Source organism: Mercenaria mercenaria, chromosome 5, assembly GCF_021730395.1.
Source record: "Mercenaria mercenaria strain notata chromosome 5, MADL_Memer_1, whole genome shotgun sequence".
Taxonomy (NCBI): Eukaryota; Metazoa; Mollusca; class Bivalvia; order Venerida; family Veneridae; genus Mercenaria; species Mercenaria mercenaria.
Genome location: NC_069365.1, coordinates 86,847,255 through 86,865,793, shown reverse-complemented (window position 1 = coordinate 86,865,793; position 18,539 = coordinate 86,847,255). Strand labels below are relative to the sequence as shown.

At 35.2% G+C, this 18,539-nt stretch overlaps 1 protein-coding gene across 2 annotated transcripts in view; it reads left to right on the top strand.

Annotated features, from left to right (window-relative positions):
- The first annotated feature begins 867 nt into the window (after nt 1-867).
- LOC123557845 (sodium- and chloride-dependent taurine transporter-like) overlaps nt 868-18,539 on the top strand; it is a 49,699-nt gene continuing 32,027 nt past the window's right edge. The window contains exons 1-2 of one of the 2 annotated variants that reach the window (XM_045349573.2): nt 868-1,024; nt 14,659-14,904. In XM_045349573.2, the coding sequence (XP_045205508.1) occupies nt 14,664-14,904 (241 nt within the window). In that variant the 5' untranslated portion in view covers nt 868-1,024; nt 14,659-14,663. Of the gene's footprint in view, nt 1,025-5,514; nt 5,834-14,658; nt 14,905-18,539 lie in introns of those variants that run through there. The other variant, XM_045349572.2, reaches the window with a different exon arrangement.

Here is an 18,539-nt window from a genome sequence, read left to right as displayed (position 1 = left end):
TTTACTTGTTGTTGCTATAAGTTGTATCGTTTGTGTTGGATGGATGAGAAAAGATCAGACACAGAGCTCGTGCTACTGAAGATTTACTGTCCAATTTATCAGTGAATGACAATACGTCATCTACGTCGAACTGAAATTATAATGTTCATCCGAAATCTCATTATCCGAAATGACAAGATGCAGGTACTTGCTTTAACTCAAATTCCATAAAATACGCAGCACGAAGCAGAGGACTGTTACTGATTAAAAGAGTAGATGATACTGTACCTCTTTGAAACTACCGCACGCAACTCATCTACATCAAACAGAACCTTTTTTTCGCACTTTAAATTTCCCTCTTTTTTACAAACACGTTTTACATACGCCGCAAAGGGAAGTAACTCTTCCTTATTTCGAACTTTAAAAACCAGCTCGCCTTCGGTTACGTAAGTGTTTTCAGTATAACTGTCCAACGTTATGACGAATGGTAGAACTACAATGTGATAAAAATTTCGGATGCTATCAATATTGAAGTATTTGAAAAATTCCATATCATTCCAAAACTTATATTTAAATAACAAATATTAGTTTAATAAATTTTAATTTCAAATTTCAATTTAATTAAATTAAAATAGGAACTAACACTAATATTGTTTGGGACAACCAAATATATACACCATTTTTAGAGGTTCTCGCCTTCAAAGAGTGTCCATTGGATTCCATATGTGTTCCACAAAATGTTTGTCAACCTGTGTCTAACTGTGTTATTAAATTACCTGTGTCTAACTGTTACTGTAATAAAATAACCACTGCTAATACGCTACTGACTGGGGTTCTACTGTAGAGTCAATAAAATCATAAAAAAAGTCGAGCATTACCTAAGCGGCCATTTTGTCTAACATGACAGACGAACCGTGAACGTGAGCCGGTATCGACTTTTGCGTGAATGAAATAGCTCTCAGTGTAGTACGAGCGTGCGGAGGTTAGAGTTGTGTGTATTTGCGGTAAAATATATATTGGATTTTATCAAAAGGAAAATAATAAGGTAGGCGTATTTTACTAGTTATAAATCACTATTTGTACATAAAATTTTCCTTGAGCTCAACTAATATAAAGTTTAATACAAAACATAGAAAAACTGTTTAATCTGTTAATATCTACTGAAATTAGATTGTCTTCGTTTCCATGGCAATGAGTTTTCGCATGCTTTATTGAAATAAAAATAGATATGCGTACGGAGTTAAAATCGATAGTCAGTTTGTTTCATCGTTGGTAATTTTCCTATACCACAAGCTGCAAAGCAGGCAGTGAAAATAACGTAAGGTTTCGAGTGTCGGTTTATAAATAATGAAGTGGTGTCTTTAGCTGTTTAGAGTATTTGTTTTTTTTTTTTTTTTGTTAAACAGTTAAATGATATTGCTGGGTTTGCTCTCGTTTGATCAGGTCTAGTATATTCCCCGATTGATGCATCATGCACCGATCGGTGTATCATGCACCAATTGGTGTATTCAACAATACACTGATCAGTGTATTGGCTAAGAAAATTTATCAACTGACCGTTATTTCACATGTATTTGATATTTCCGCATCATGGGAAAAACTGAAGAACAACTCTCCGAGGTGAAGTTTTCAAATTATTTCATTATTTTTGAATTGTATTAGGTAACGTAGTGATAAAACACATTCACATGTACTACTTACATCTTATTTATTGTCGTACACAACAATTTCTAGTGTTAAAAATCATTTTTGTTTAAGATTTCTCGATGCCACTGCAGCATGTGTTCCGCCATGTTGATATCCGGGTAATTTTGAGTTATTTTCCCTTGATTCGGCGCCTGAACGCTCGAAAAATCAGCATCTGTCAGAAAATTACACTAAAGTATGGTGTCCAAAAAATGACATAAACCAAAATATAAAATTACTGCAAATAATGATTTTTAACAAAAAAATATCTAAGCAAGTGTTGTATAAGCTACAAAATGAAATAATAAATGCACTCATGCCATTGTGATAATACATATTTTAACAGATTGTAAACTAGGGAAAGCAAGTCAGAAAATGACACATGTCTGATGTCACTAAATCCATGCTAATCATCACAGAGGAGAGATAATATCGAATTTAAAGAAATTAAAGGTTTAGATAATTATTAACCAAACTCCTTGATCCACTCTTGATTTATATAACATAATGGCTTATATCATTAATAAACCAACATGTTACTAACTTTGATATCACTTCTTATTGATAATACAACTGTTAAATTAAGTTTGAACATCACGAGGTTTCAAAACTGACACTGTGAAAATTTATTTCATATTTTATTATGTCGCTACAGGTACACCATATATATTCAAGGTAATACGCATGTCATTCAAATTTTGGGATGCTGGGAAAATTGTGTAGCTTTATAAGCGTAGATCCGAATCTAACATGGCTGCGATTGTTTAAGGCAAAGGTTATTGAAGGAAATTTGGGTAAAAATCACATTTGTTGGGGGTATTTAAATGGTGTTTGTTTACCTGTCAATGAATTATAATTATGTGGCAGTGCATTCAATGTAAAAAACGCAAGAAACGCAGCAGTCTGTAAGAAAAAATGTTGTTGCGTCAGAAAATGGCCGATCTTATCAACAACATGTGAAGGTATCGGAATGCGTTTTTTTCCGGTTCTCGAAATATTTTGTTTTAAGATAGCATCCTACGTGTTGATACACCGATTGGTGTATCGCTGAATACACCAATTGGTGCATGATACACCGATCGGTGCATGATGCACCAATCGGGGAATATACTAGACCTGTTGATGTATTATTATATTTTGTACATTACATGTTACAAACAAAAATATTAAAACATAATACGTTTACTCTAGTACTGTACATATGTTATTTCTTCTGAATAAAATCTTTTTTTTTGTGGTATTATATCACTCAATTTCAGCCCTTGTTATATAATTCATTCACGTCAGAATTTTATCCTACGACATATCGCTGTTATCTTAAAAAAGAGCCTTTAATTCGTGTAAGCACAGGAACCTGAAATTCTATCCATATGCCTACACAAGTCTATATAAAAAAGACCCCCCCCCCCCCCCCCCCCCCCCTCCTCGCTTCTAGTTTTTTTAATATAGAGCGGGGTCTTTTTTATATAGACATGTGTTCGCTTATGGATAGAATTTCAGGTTCCCTGTGATGTAAGCCAGATGATAACAGCCTGATTCTTAATATCTCAGCATTTCATACTATTCGTTTGCTTACGCGTATGCATATATGCGGATATGCTTGGTCTCTGAAAGCGTCACAGCCTTATATTCTGCTATTGTCCGCCAGGTTAGTTCTATAGAGTATAGGACGCACAGTTAGGACCGTGGACGCTATAAGCCTTGATAAGGTCGAATCCCGGGCTAGGCATAATGTTCTCAGTAGTGATTAACCTAGGGCAATATTATTTATTCATTTGTCCGCAAGTAAGAGGAGTTAAGTTACTTCCGGATAATTGGCGAGTTCTGGTAACTTAGTGACCTACTTTTCTCTCTCACATGAACGTCATGCAAATAATTCTGATAATACTGGTATATACAGCTATTCTACAAGATAGCATGTGGACAATTTAGGCCATCCCTGAATTAATGTGTTTTCACAACTTCATCTGCAAAAATATTCAGTCAGTCTCTTTTCAGATATAGATTTAAAAACATAGAATAATAACTATCTTACACTGTAGAAACAAGTGTGGTTTAAACTCAACCTAGTGACCTACTTTTTCCTCCCATATGAACTTTATAAAAATCATTCTGATAATACTGGTATTATACAGTTAATCAACAAGATGACTGAGGGACAATTTAGCCCCCCCCCCCACTCCCCCCGTGAATTAATGTGTTTTCACACCTTCATCTGCAAACTTATTCACTAATACTTTTTAGTATAGTTTTAAAAATACAGAATAATAAATATCTTGCTCTATCTTAACTCGCCTAAATACATCTAGTACTGTGCATACTAGTATTAATGGATCGCGATAATTTCATTTTAACGGTACTCGGTAAAATCCAAAAACAGGTAAAGCAGGTGTGTTATCCGATAAGTGGTGTTAATTTGTATATTGTAGTATTCTTAACTCTAAATACGATCCGTTATTCCAAAACAGATTTATAGTCTAGTGGATAGTGTGTCGGACATCTATTCTTTTTATGTTTGTATGGTGTAGGTTCGAGCCCTTCTTTTTTTAAAATGATTTTTGCTTATTCTATTTTGCAGGTTTTTGTCTATATCGTCTTTTGTATTTTTTTTCTTTCATTCTTTTTATTTATGTATGTGTTTAATTATTATTGCAATGTATATAGATTCAATGTCTATTCTAATAAGAGATCCTCTGAAAAATGTCAATAAGTACTCGGTATAAGTGCACGAGAAAATCACGATATAAATAGTTTTACATGAATTCCTTCTCCAGATAAAAACATGCTGGAAAAATAAAAAAAAGTAGCTCGTCCTGTATTCGAACCAGCACCGTAAGCTTACAAATCATACGTATTAACCACTAGACCACGCCGCAACTTGCATTGGTTTTGCGATATAAGATATTTGTCATATAATGTGTCCACCTTATTCCCTATTTCATTGTTATGGGTTAATCCGGTATTAGTAAATAAAGGCCACAGTTATCGCGTTTTGTTAATACCTTGATTTAACAATATATTGAGACAATAAACACATTGCCTTGGCCTTATATATGTCACTGTCAGTTTGTAACAAGACACTTGTCATTTCTCATTTTTTTCATGCAAACCAGATTTAATTACCATCATTGAAATACATAAGAATAGGGTTATTTTGTGGTGTGTCTTTAATACATCAAGTACTGTGCATACTAAATTAATTCAGTAATATATTTAGACATTAAACACATTGTTTCGGCCTTTAAATATATATGTCACTGTCAGATTGTAGCGAGATACTTGTTATTTCTCGAGTTTTTCCTGCAAAGCATATATAATTACAATCATGGAAATACAAAAGAATACATTTATTTTGCGGTGCGTCTTTAAAGACCTGCTCCAGTCTTACCTTTTAACGTTAAATTGTCACTGAAAAAGCATGAAAATCCTGACTATGTGCAGTGACGCCTGTCAAAATAGAGTCTATTTTATAGAAAATTTTATATAAAATACCTGTGGTTTTGCGTGCTAAAGTGTGACACGTGGCGGGTAACTGTTACCTATTGTAATCATGGGTTGCATACACACAATAGAATTTGAATAGCCGCGGAGCAGGGCTTTAAGGAATATTGAAATACAGGTCAGTCCATCTTCTGAAATACTGGCGAAAAAAATAGCGTTTAGCCTAATAAAAAGTAACACAGGATTGTCTTTATTAACTACTTCACACACTCTAAATAATACGGTTAAAAGACAACACGGAAGTATACAACAATAAGGTTAAATGTCATGATGCGCATGTCAAATGTACCGTCTTGACGCTCTGATACGCTATATTTACTTCCACCCTTGGCAACTTTAGCTGCAAATATAAGAGCAGGAAAGCAGTTTTGTTTTTTACAAGAGTACCGGAATTGTCAAAACAACATTATCAGTTAACGACTGCTCCACATTTACGACATTGTATCGATTGACGTTCCGGATTAATCTGGAAAGGACGAGATATAAAAACTCGCGCAAAAAAGTTAATTCAGAAAGTGTTACAGAATATGTCAGTGTTCTCGACGTGTTAATTCTGAAAAAAGTGGACTTTGATATATAGTTTTGTTAAAAACATTTATATTGTTTCAATTTGTATAGTAGAATAGGAGAAAAAAAGCAAACATTAAGTAGAGCTAAAAGAGCATGGGTAAGAAATATTTACTATTTAGTCATTTGCTGAGAGAGGTTGCACTCAATTTTAGTAGTGTTATTTACATACACGGCAGATTCGTAGTGTAAGGACATTATGTTAGTATTCGATGTATTTTTTCGTTTCGTATTATGGGGTACAATTTGATTTAATTAAAACAAATTAAACAATTACACTTTAAACACAAAATAATATCATAACGCTTATGGCAAGCCAATTGTCCAATAATTACGTGAACCCCGGTTCACGGTCGAAAAACTAGGATTAACGATCGATAAACTAGGTTTTTCGAACGTAAAACTAGGTTTTTCAAATACTAACCTATATTTCCGAATGAAAACATCAGATACCGGGCGTAAACCATAGTTTACGCTCGTGAACCCAGGTTTACGGTCGATAAACTAGGTTTCTCGATTGAACTATGAATTTCGGTCGTTATCCTATGTTTACGACCGTAAACTTGGGTTTACGAACGTGAACCTACGTTTACGAGCGTGAACTATGGTTTACGACGTTATCCTATGTTTTCGCTCGAAAAAAATGGTTAGTATTTGAAAAACCTGGTTTATCGAACGTAAACCTAAGTTCACGCTCGTAAACCCAAGTTCACGTTCGTAAACATAGGTTCACGCTCGAAAATGTAGGTTCAGGTCCGTAAACTATGGTTTACGATCGTAAACATAGGTTCACGTCCGTAAACATAGGTTCGTGTCTGTAAACCCATGTTCACGCCCGAAACTCAATGTTGATTTTATAATCCTAATATATCGACCGTAAACCATGGTTTACGTTTGATAAACTAGGTTTCTCGATTGAACTATGAGTTTCGGTCGTTATCCTATGTTTACGATCGTTATCCTATGTTTACGCTCGTAAACCCCGGTTCACGCTCGTAAACCATAGTTTACGAACGTGAACCTATGTATACAACCGTGAACTGGGGTTTACAATCGTGAACCTATATTTACGAGCGTGAACTATGGTTCACGGCGTTATCCTATGTTTTCGCTCGAAAATATAGGTTAGTATTCGAAAAAACCTAGTTTTACGTTCGAAAAACCTAGTTTATCGATCGTTAATCCTAGTTTTTCGACCGTGAACTAGAGTTCACGTTATTATTGGACAACTGGCTTGCCATATTGTTACAAATAGGTAAACACAGTTTTACGAAGGTAAAACTGTAGTTCACGGCCGTAAACCTAGGTTCACGCTCGTAAATATAGGTTCACGACCGTAAACATAGGTTTCGGCCCGAAATTTTAGTTGATTCTTTAATCTAGTACATCAATCCGTAAACCATGGTTTACGTTGATAAACTAGGTTTCCCGATTGAACTATGATTTCGGTCGTTATTTCCTTAAGTATTAAACCCGTCACCGTAAACTTTGGGTTTACGAACGTGATACCTAACCCTTTAGAGCGTGAACTATGGTTACGATGTTATCCTATGTTTTCGCTCGAAAAAATGGTTAGTATTCGAAAAAACCTGTTTTACGTTCAAAAACCTGTTTATCGACGTAAACCTAGTTTCACGGCTTCGTATAACCAGTTGCCATGTTTGTAAACAAGTTACAGTCGAAAATTAGTTCACGGCCGTAAACTAGGTTCACGCTCGTAAAATAGGTTCACGTCCGTAAACATAGGTTCATGTCCGTAAACCCATGTTCACACCCGAAATTCATTGTTGATTCTTTAATCCTAATATATCGACCGTAAACCATGGTTTACGTTTGATAAACTAGGTTTCTCGATTGAACTATGAGTTTCGGTCGTTATCCTATGTTTACGATCGTTATCCTATGTTTACGCTCGTAAACCCCGGTTCACGCTCGTAAACCATAGTTTACGAACGTGAACCTATGTTTACGACCGTGAACTGGGGTTTACAATCGTAAACCTACATTTACGAGCGTGGACTATGGTTCACGGCGTTATCCTATGTTTTCGCTCGAAAATATAGGTTAGTATTCGAAAAACCTAGTTTTACGTTCGAAAAACCTAGTTTATCGATCGTTAATCCTAGTTTTTCGACCTTGAACTAGGGTTCACGTAATTATTGGACAATTGGCTTGCCATAAACGCTATGAATCAAATGATTAAATCTTGGCAATGTAATATTTGTCCGATGGGATCAAGGGAAAAAAGTAAGGCCGGTATGAAATCTCATGATTAATGAATATTTTTTATTTTTCGACGATGTTAACCTTTATTTATCATGTTTATGACAATATGTGTAAAATATATGTTTTAAACTTACGTTGTGCTGTTTAGTGTATATGTGTAGAATAAGAGCCATTTTGGCCATTTCTAAAATGGATCGTGTATCCGTTCTGGTCTGTTCTAATCAATTTACCGTGTTCTGTTCCAATCGTTTTACCTTGAACTAACGCATTTTAGACAGGATCTGTTCCGTGTAAACAATATTGTTGAATGCATTGCAAACGGCGAGATCTTCTTTGAATACATAATCCTTTTGATAGAGCAACCTGCATTTAGTCAAAGGCTTTCACGTGTAATTTTCAATGAATAAAATAGAAAAGGTTTGCAGTTATTATTGAATTCTGTGAATATAAAAGATCATGCAGGGTGTTGACGTATAAAATCTCGAAAATTCAAATTCATTTTAGGAGAGGTAATCACACACATTTCATGAACGTTTAAGTCCATTTCGTATGAATTTGTGGCGTCTCACAAAAGTTTGTAATTTTCCATTGTGTAAATGCATTCATGTTATTTTTATGCCCCCGAAGGGAGGCATATAGTTTTTGAACCGTCTGTCGGTCTGTCGGTCTGTCAGTCTGTCTGTCGGTCTGTCAGTCTGTCCGCAATTTTCGTGTCCGGTCCATATCTTTGTCATCGATGGATGGATTTTCAAATAACTTGGCATGAATGTGTACCACAGTAAGACGACGTGTCGCGCGCAAGACCCAGGTCCGTAGCTCAAAGGTCAAGGTCACACTTAGACGTTAAAGGATAGTGCATTGATGGGCGTGTCCGGTCCATATCTTTGTCATCGATGGATGGATTTTCAAATAACTTGGCATGAATGTGTACCACAGTAAGACGACGTGTCGCACGCAAGACCCAGGTCCGTAGCTCAAAGGTCAAGGTCACACTTAGACGTTAAAGGATAGTGCATTGATGGGCGTGTCCGGTCCATATCTTTGTCATCGATGGATTGATTTTCAAATAACTACGCATGAATGTGTGACACAGTAAGACGACGTGTCGCGCGCAAGACTCAGCTCCGTAGGTCAAAGGTCCTAAACTCTAACATCGGCCATAACTATTCATTCAAAGTGCCATCGGGGGCATGTGTCATCCTATGGAGACAGCTCTTGTTTGCCTATAAAGTTATATTAAGAAACCATATATGACAGTTCCGTTGACTTAATGGCGAGCTTTCACGATTACATCTATTTACTGAAGCAATTCAAATAACCCATTTATAGCCTAAAATACAGTGTACCTGCTTAATTTGTCATCCGAAGAAACGTAAAACCACAATAATTATTGACATGTTCAGTGCACCATAAAACAAGAACCTATCATTATTTATTCAAGATGCTCAAATAATAAACAATAAGTATATACAGGTTAAAATAGATTAGAATGCACCAAAATATATTAAGTGGATTTTGTGAATTTGATTTGCGAATAACTATTTGTTAGCCTTCTTTTTCCTAAGTATTTTGATTTAGGGCTTAGTTCCAACTTTCAGTACACTCGTCTTTTGTTAACCTTTAAACAGTATCGTACACAACGAAAAGTCGCCATAATGTAAAAGAAGGAATGTCTTGTACTCACAGATGTGCATCAATCACATATCAATTTATTACGTAGTAACAGTATCATTCCTGTCTAGATTACCTGAAATAAAGAGTTAACCTTTAAATCCGCGAGTAACTGACAAGATTCCAACATGAACCGAAAGCGGATTGCGAATGACATGTCAAATCGTCACGAAGAACATACTCTGTGCCTTGGAATCAAACTCTCGACCGCTCGATTCATACCATTATAATCGCCCTTTTTACGTAAAACTCCAAATCAAAAGTCGTCGCCGTTAAGATTAAAGTTTATCTGGATTACCGTCATTATTCGCTTAGGTAGGTACCTACCAAATCCAAATAATCCGCTTTGTGAATAAAATATAACTTTATTTGTGGCCTGACCTTTGATCGTCTGGCGAATGAACAGTTGTGTCAAATTAATCTTCAAAGCCATTTCAATGAACTTTTAAAGAAATATATTTAGTCTGTATTTTATGTAAATATGCGGTTTACAAGTTTTATTTGTACGAATATTCCTTCTGTTTACTTTTTGTAACTGTTTGATTTGTTACTTGCGCACATTCGTATTTATTTTGTATTTTTTCTGCTTTCGAAATTGTACAGATAGGGCCAGATTATTTGTTTATTAACAAACTTCTTCTGTTAATGTTCTTTGACACCCAGTCTCTACAAAACAGCTATTAATATCAGTGGACTATAAATTGACGACAAGCTTGCAGACGAAGACTAAGTATTAAGGTAAATAAAAAAACGATTATTTTACTTCTGTTCATCTGCAAAACACTAAGAATTTTTTGTCGAAACATACTCCGGAAAATAGGCACGGTTTGTGCAGCTTTATTTGATAAGCCTAAAATATTTTCAGGAAATTGTTGCACATGGAAACGCAAATGTATTCTTTAAACAATAAATATGGCACGCCGTCAGTAATTTTGGCAATGCGCAGCAAACAATTGTATACATATTTCCCAACATATATAACTAAATATTTCAGGGCAATTGTCGACAATGATTTGTTTCTGAAAATCACAGAATTCTTTCTCAGGCACTCCCTAGGAATGTTATGACGCGGTCTACCTACAAACCGACTTCCATTGTTTATTTACGTTTATTTACGCTTATTTGCCGACCTTGATAGTTCGTGGGAGTGTCGAAATTTTCCTCTTTAGTGATTGATCGTATTGGCAAGTCAGACTTATGAAGCTGAGAATTCGCACTCGGAGGGTCTTATGTTCGAATTCAAACTTTTTTTATAGTAATCAAGAACGTAAATAAGATAGATATTGATGACGTCATATAGATATTACGACCAAACATATGCTAGTATTTCGTTAAGGGTAGCGCTGGACTAGTGGTTGACATGTTGACTGCTCAGCCCGGGGTTCATGGGACTGTCATATGACACTAATATCTGTTTCCAAGCAGCGGACTCGAGAGGGTCAACATTAATCATGATTTAGCTGAAATGAATTAGTATGAACTAAACTAAATGTGGAAGATTGCACTTAAAACAATTTGCCCACTAACTTGAACATTGCAGTTAAAACAAATTGTCCACAAACTTGTAAAACCATTCAGTTGTCACACGGACCAATTTGAGCAAGAAGTCTTTTTGTATGTTTAGGATTTATGGTAACGTTGAACATTGAATGAATCATTCTTGTTGAATTTGAACGATATGCACAGGGTTTATAGTTATCTGGGCAAACTGAAGTAAGAAGCGCTCAATGTTGGAGTGTTTGTATTTAGTGAGACGTTGCTGATAGAAGTCAACAACCTAAATGCTATTAACATTATTACGTATTCACAAACCGTGACCTTGAGAAAGGTGACATTGACAACGGTGTTTGGCACCTGAACTCCTAGTGCGAAGAGTGTAATATTTTTTTTCTCTCTGATGTTCTTTCACAGTTATTTATGTAGATGTGTTCGTTCTCATTAGCTGACTAGACATTAACACGGCATTTCTGCATCTGTTATTTTTACATATCGTCCATGATGTGTGCTATGTGCCTTAGCTATACTCAGCACATGTTTATATGACTAATAAGTCAAATACAAATAAGTCAAATACAATGTACTTAAAATAAATCTGATGCTATGTGATAAAACACTTATTGAATGACATGTCGATCGATAAGTAAATAGTGTAAACACGGACATGCAGTCAATAGATCGAGCTATTGTTATTGAATATAATATATTTTATGATATATATAGGTTATAATAAGAACTCGACACATCGCATTGGTTGAACAACTAGCTGAATCTATATTTACTTTAGATTTCTTTCCGTCTGTTTGAGCTTACAACAACCCCCTTGCCTTCCTCTCTCCCGCACCATGGTGAAATAAATGAAATCGTTGAAAGCACGTATAATATCGATACACACTGTACATGTATATGATAAAATCAATAACGCTCGGTAAATTTCCATTACATATGTCAGGCTATTTCTATCTTACCAGCTATATATAAAAAAACATATGTAAAGCCTACGTACAAGCTGGTACTATTTAATGCTTTTTAGTTAAGTTATGTCTATTAATCCTAGAAATATCATAATTTGTTTACATTAGCAAAACGTATTTGTTTTATGATTAAAAGGCTTCAATAACAAAACATATTAGAAACTTGTAAAGTAAAAAAGTTTATAATTTTCAGCAGAAAGACTCTTTAATACATATGGGTTCTTTACAAAGGGGATTATTCTCTGCTTTACATCAAAGTACATTTCAGCTGCCCTTGTTACATAACCTTGACGTTATGTCTTTAAGAAGCACATGCACAGTTTAATCATTATTCCTATCTACCTATTTAAAATTAAGATGTGGCCAAAGTCGTTTGTACTTGCGAAGTGTCGCGTGTTAAAAATTTCATTTAGTAAACTCTGAATACATGTACTTTTTTTCTGTACTGATGAGCTATTGAGATATATCATTGTTTTTGCCTTGTTCAGGAAGAAAAGATTCCCGTTTCAGATAAAACACAAACTAAATACTCATATCCGGTGTATGGTATGTTTATGTAGTCATACGCCGCTCTTTGCTATACTTAACTGGGAAATATCGACACTGTATGATATTGACATATTTGCTTGCAATATTTATATAATGAAATATGTTCAACATTCAGTGTAAGAGCTCGATATATCATGGATGGCAATATTTATATAATAAATTATGCTTGACATTCAGTGTAAGAGCTCGATTATGGAAGGCAGGTTCGCCGTGGTATTAATTGCCAAATTCTAAATGAAAGTGCTAAAGCCAATTACTTAATGCTGAGTGCCAGATACATAAAGTTAAATACATTGCCAAATACTGTATGCCATAGACTTAATGCTAAATATCTATTGGCTATTGCTAAATGATAAATAATGCTATTTAACTTTTGAGATAATGAATTGTGTAATGAATGCAACTTTGAAATATTTTAAAATACCAGTCTGATTTGAAGCAGTATTAAACATGTTCTACCGATCGTGGGAATATACGATGGAAAGTGTTTACCCTTAAATGTTAAGATGTTTTTATTGAATAAAAGTTACGTTATGAAAAAGGCTAATGACTATTCGCTTATAAAACTCTTTATTTGAATAAGCACATAGCCATAAGCATTCGGCATTTATTGTTTCGCATTTCGCAATTAAGAATTTACAATTATCGTTTGACAGTCAATATTTGACATTATGCATTTTAGCAATTAGCAGATTGACTAGTCTAGGTTACACAACTGTTGCAAAATGGCGTTAAACCCAAACACTCATTCTGTTGTTCATGTACATGTACATAACAACACCGGTTGATCCATTCTGTCTAATCAATATCAATAGCTGGACGCCTTCCAAGGGTCATATAAGTAATATTTGTAATACACATTATTACAGTGTAGGCGGATTGTATGGTAACTGCAGTGGCATGTCAAACCACCAATTAATGCACGGTGTCAATACAAGGGTCATTACCCGGATGTTTTTCACCTACTTATAATAATAGTGTATTTTGTCTGATTTTACAGATATTAGAGATAAAAGTAAAGCTCTGATTTCTGACCAGTAGATTGCTTAACCACTTCTTCTGATGAAAGACCCATATGCAAGATAAACTACGAACCTTAAACTATGTAACTTTCATGTGGTATAAGTTATAAAGATGTTGAGTTCTGATTATCGCTCTTTGATTTGTCTGACAGTATTTAATAGAAGAAAGTATTCTCTGAAAGATTAACAAGAGTAGTTCCCAGAGTGTAAATGTATGCGTTAAAGTTTTCAAAATCTGATACAAATCTTTTAAGTGTTTCCTAACATAGAACCAAAGAACAATAGAAATCGAGGACCGAGTATAATTTATCTGTGTTGTCAAAATGTGTAAATGTTCTAAAACAGGACACATTAAGTGCCGTGTAGCGACCGTAAACATGTCTCCCGTACTGGCACTCATTTTGTCCTGCGGGATCACGAAGTCCACTTAATGAACGTGTCTGAAAAGTGGAATTCGGCTTAAGCTGTTGCTAGATGCACGCGACATGTTGCATATTTCATTATTTCTGATGAACAGATCTCCGTTGCATTGTAAGCTTTCAATGGATCTGTATGCATACAGAATGTCAGACGAAAGCGTACATTTAAAAATAGTCATGACTAAAAACAAATAGGAAATTCTCGACACTACAAAATCAACCCTCTCAATGGCCTTAACCTTGCAACAGATAGTAACAAAATCTGTTTTTAATTTGTTAAATCTTCCTTATTATGCAAACGCCTGATCATAAAATAGTGTTTTTGTATAGGCTGTTTCCGCTTCAATTATATATTATCGCTTAAGGCAGCCGGTTGCGGATGAAAAAGATGATGTTAATTTGAAAGTTATAAAGAGCTGAAGAAACAATAGATATCATATCAGTTTAAATGCCACGTGTGAAAACTGTGTAACAGAAGGGATATTGATTATTCAAAGAAAGTATAGAAATACGTATTGTTGTTTCTGTAGTTTCAAAATTTCTTGACTTTGGATCGTTTGATTCCAGAAACCATGGCAACGAGTGAAAAAATGAAAGAAGCTTGTAAGGATGATTACAGTCATGAGCGGGAGCCCTTAGAACCCTCTACGCCAACCGACACAGCCACGTTGTCTAGCGAGGGTTTGAAACCGGAAGTTCACGAACGCGAGCAGTGGTCGCGAAAAATAGACTTCCTGCTGGCGTGTATAGGATTTTCAGTGGGTCTAGGAAACGTTTGGAGATTTCCATTCTTGTGTTACAGAAATGGCGGAGGTTAGTACAATTTTGATAGTTCAATGAGCTTTAAAGCAGACAACCTGCTGTAGGTGATTTTCACGTCACGTTATTTTTTTTCGCGATTGGACATACCTTAGATATATTCACGCTTTCTGTTGTAAGTTGTAACCTTAATCAACATGCAGCTTATTATTCAGAGTGTTTTTGAATTCATGTGTCGAAAATTAGTGACAGTAAAGCCGACTGAAATACTACCAACCTTTCAATATATTGTTTAATCAAAAGTTGATTTTTTTTTCAAACAGACGCGTTTCGGTTGCATTCATCTTGTTGATTTCATTTGATAGATATATATGACAGATCGTTCTATTCTCTGTACGATATATATATATATATATATATATATAGAACATTTATGACAGAAGAAAAGTAAGGTGTACTGTTTGGATATATGTTTGAAATTGCATGATTAAACTTAAATGTGACCGGGTATTTCCATCAAAATTTTTCTCTCCTTTTTGTGTTTAAGGAAGTAATATTTTGAAAAGGAAGAATAAGATGTTATCATGATTGAGAAATGGTTTACGTATGAAAGTACCTAAGCAATTAAAGCCATTTCATTTTTTTTTTTACAAACTTCAGTCCAGAAAAATTAAAAGGAATATAAACGCTCTTTGTTGCTGTATGTTTATAGCCTTGAATATGACGTGTAGTGGAAGTAGTCTTCTTTTCTTTACCTTCATTCGGAGCGTTGAACCGGGGAAAATTTTGATTCAGGTGAAAATGACAAAGAGCTTAATCGATTTGATTTTCCTACCATTTAAATTCATATTATACCTGGGCAACACCCTATACATAATAGATATTTATACTGCAAACGCACATTTATGTAACACCCTATAGAACTATAAACATGTCAAAATATTCATGCCTCGTGCGTCATGCCTCCATATCCGATACTCGTACCTCAGTGTCCGATATTCGTGCCTTCAGGTCCGATATTCGTGTCTCTGGTCTGATACACGTGCATCCAGGTTCAATATTCGTGCCTTCTGGTCCGATACTTGTGCCTTCATATCCAATTCTCGTGTCTCCAGGTCCGATACTCATGTCTCCAGGTCCGATTATCATGCCTTCAAGTCCGATACTCAAGTCCTCGATATCCGATTCTCGTGCCTCCAGGTTCGATACTCGTGCCTTCAGGTCCGATTCTCGTGTCATCAGGTTCGATACTCAAGTCCTCCTTATCCGATGCTCGTGACTTCAGGTCTGATACTCGTGCCTCCAGGTCCGACTCACGTGCCTCCAGGTCTGATACTCGTGCCTGTGCTTATGCCTAGCATTTAGTTTAAAACTATCACCAGCATTAAGTTAGGCAGACAGCGCATCCGCGGATGCAATTATGATATTAGAAAGATAAACAGTTACTGATGTAGACGATTACTCCGCGCATTTTCAACATCTGCGTCAGATCGTGTTCAGCTAATGTGTATAAGGCGAAATAGTTTTATTGTTTGTTTTCTTGTCTCCATGTTTCCAGGTTTGTTGTCTAAAATACCTAAAATACAGTACACAAAGTGTGAAACAAAAGAGTACTCGGCTTTCTGTTGCATGGTGATGAAAAAAAACACGAACTCGCGTATTTTTAAACTTAGAGATTAAATGGTATTTTTTTTTCAACTTACATGTTTTACGTTTGTTGCGTAATTTCTTAAGGCATTTTAGGAGATCTTTGAGAAATCTGTACAACATGGTGTGTTTTAATGTGGCAGCTTACATTCTTTCATGTGTAAATTGTAAAATGTAAAAATAACATTGGTTTAAATAGCGACTAGATTAGTTCTACTTCCGTCACATTTTAACATTTCATTGTCGCTTTTTTGCGGTCAGGCTTTATGAGGTCAAACTACACGGGATTTCATTTTTTTTCGGTCAGACTGCTTTATATATTTATATTTATATTGTCGTCAAAACGATCCTGCATTAAATTCTTAAGACATGTTAAGTCGGTTATTAAACGCCTTATTGCCTTTAGACTGGGCATTGTCAAAAGCTTATTTTTGGGGGAAATAAACAATAGTCCCACGGCTTTAAATAAATTTTCTTTGTATCAAATGGTATACGGAGTATTTCCAGTGTACAATGAAGAAATGGTTTAAAGATCAAGGTTGGTGTATTATAACTAACAATGGATTGAGCTGGTCGCTTTAATGCAGTCGACTAGTTCTTAAGAAACAAACATATCTACTTTTTTTCATTGATTACTCGATATTTACGCATGTTATATATGACTGAATTTTAAGCTGACGGGCTTTTGTAATTTTTTGTTTCAGTTCGTTAAATTATTTGATATGATGTCAAAAGATAATTCATTTTGGAACTATCTGAATTGGGTTTATGGGTTTAATGCGCGTTTTAGTCATTTATGATTCTTAGTTGAAACAAAGTGTTCCTAATATTGATGTCAGTTTGTAACCTTAAACGTTAAAAACTAAACTAATTCAAAATATTCAAAACACGCTCAAGGCACATGATATTCAAGGACAATTTGCCAAACGTGTTCATATGTTTATTTTTAAAACGCAATATTACAGATACATTGATACAAATAGAAATTCCCCAAAGACATTCTTTAAATAACAATGGTAAATTCTTTTTTCCGTTTTATGGATATAAGTATGACTGTGTTCATTAAAAACGGGAAATCGCGCAGTAACCGTTAATATAGGGGGGAAAATTTGCCAAGATGAAAGTGATATTGTTGATAAATATTTTACTGTAATAAAATATGGTTCATATTGCTTTGTGTTCCATATGTCAAGGTATACATATTCTATTAAGTATATAAAATGTCTCGGGGGATGGGAGGATGTACGTTTGATGGTTACTGGTAGTAGGCCAAGATATACTGACTTACAACGAAGTCTTGAAAGAACCAAAGTGACCTTATCTGAAAACAGAGAAAACCCAATTACTAATGTTGTCTGGATCAGACGTCTTGCAATATCGATCTGTTCCAGGGAAGATTTCTCAAAGCTTGTTTTGTTTTAAAAATCGATGCAGCCTCTTCAAGACTTACGGTAATAAGTATATGAGCCGCGCCATGAGAGAACCAACGTAGTGCGTTTGCGACCAGCATGGATCCAGACCAGCCTGTGCATCCGCGCAGTCTGGTCTGGATCCGTGCTGTTCGCTAACGGTTTCTTTAATTGCAATAGGCTTTGAAAGTGAACAGCATGAATCCTGAACAGACTGCGCAGATGCGCAGTCTGGTCAGGATCCATGCTGGTCGCAAATGCACTATGTTGGTTTTCTCATGGTGCGGCTCATATGTAATGCTTTCAGCAGAGAAAATTATCACAAAAAGATCTGTCTAGTATGTGTATATAAATCAAGTATGTAATCAAGTACACAAAACCTTCTTCGCATAAATCCGCATAATATTTGCTTATTCCGCATTTTAGAACTCCATATGAATCATTTAGAACGATCATACTTTATTACTTCATCTACCTTTTTATATGAAATGAAATTTGCGTTCCGTTATATATACTAGATAACATCAAACATCAATATTGCTGTTGATTGACGGGGTTATGAAGACAAAAACAAATCATCTTATTTGATCATTAAACATTGTATTTTGGCAAAGAATTTGATTTCTGTACAGT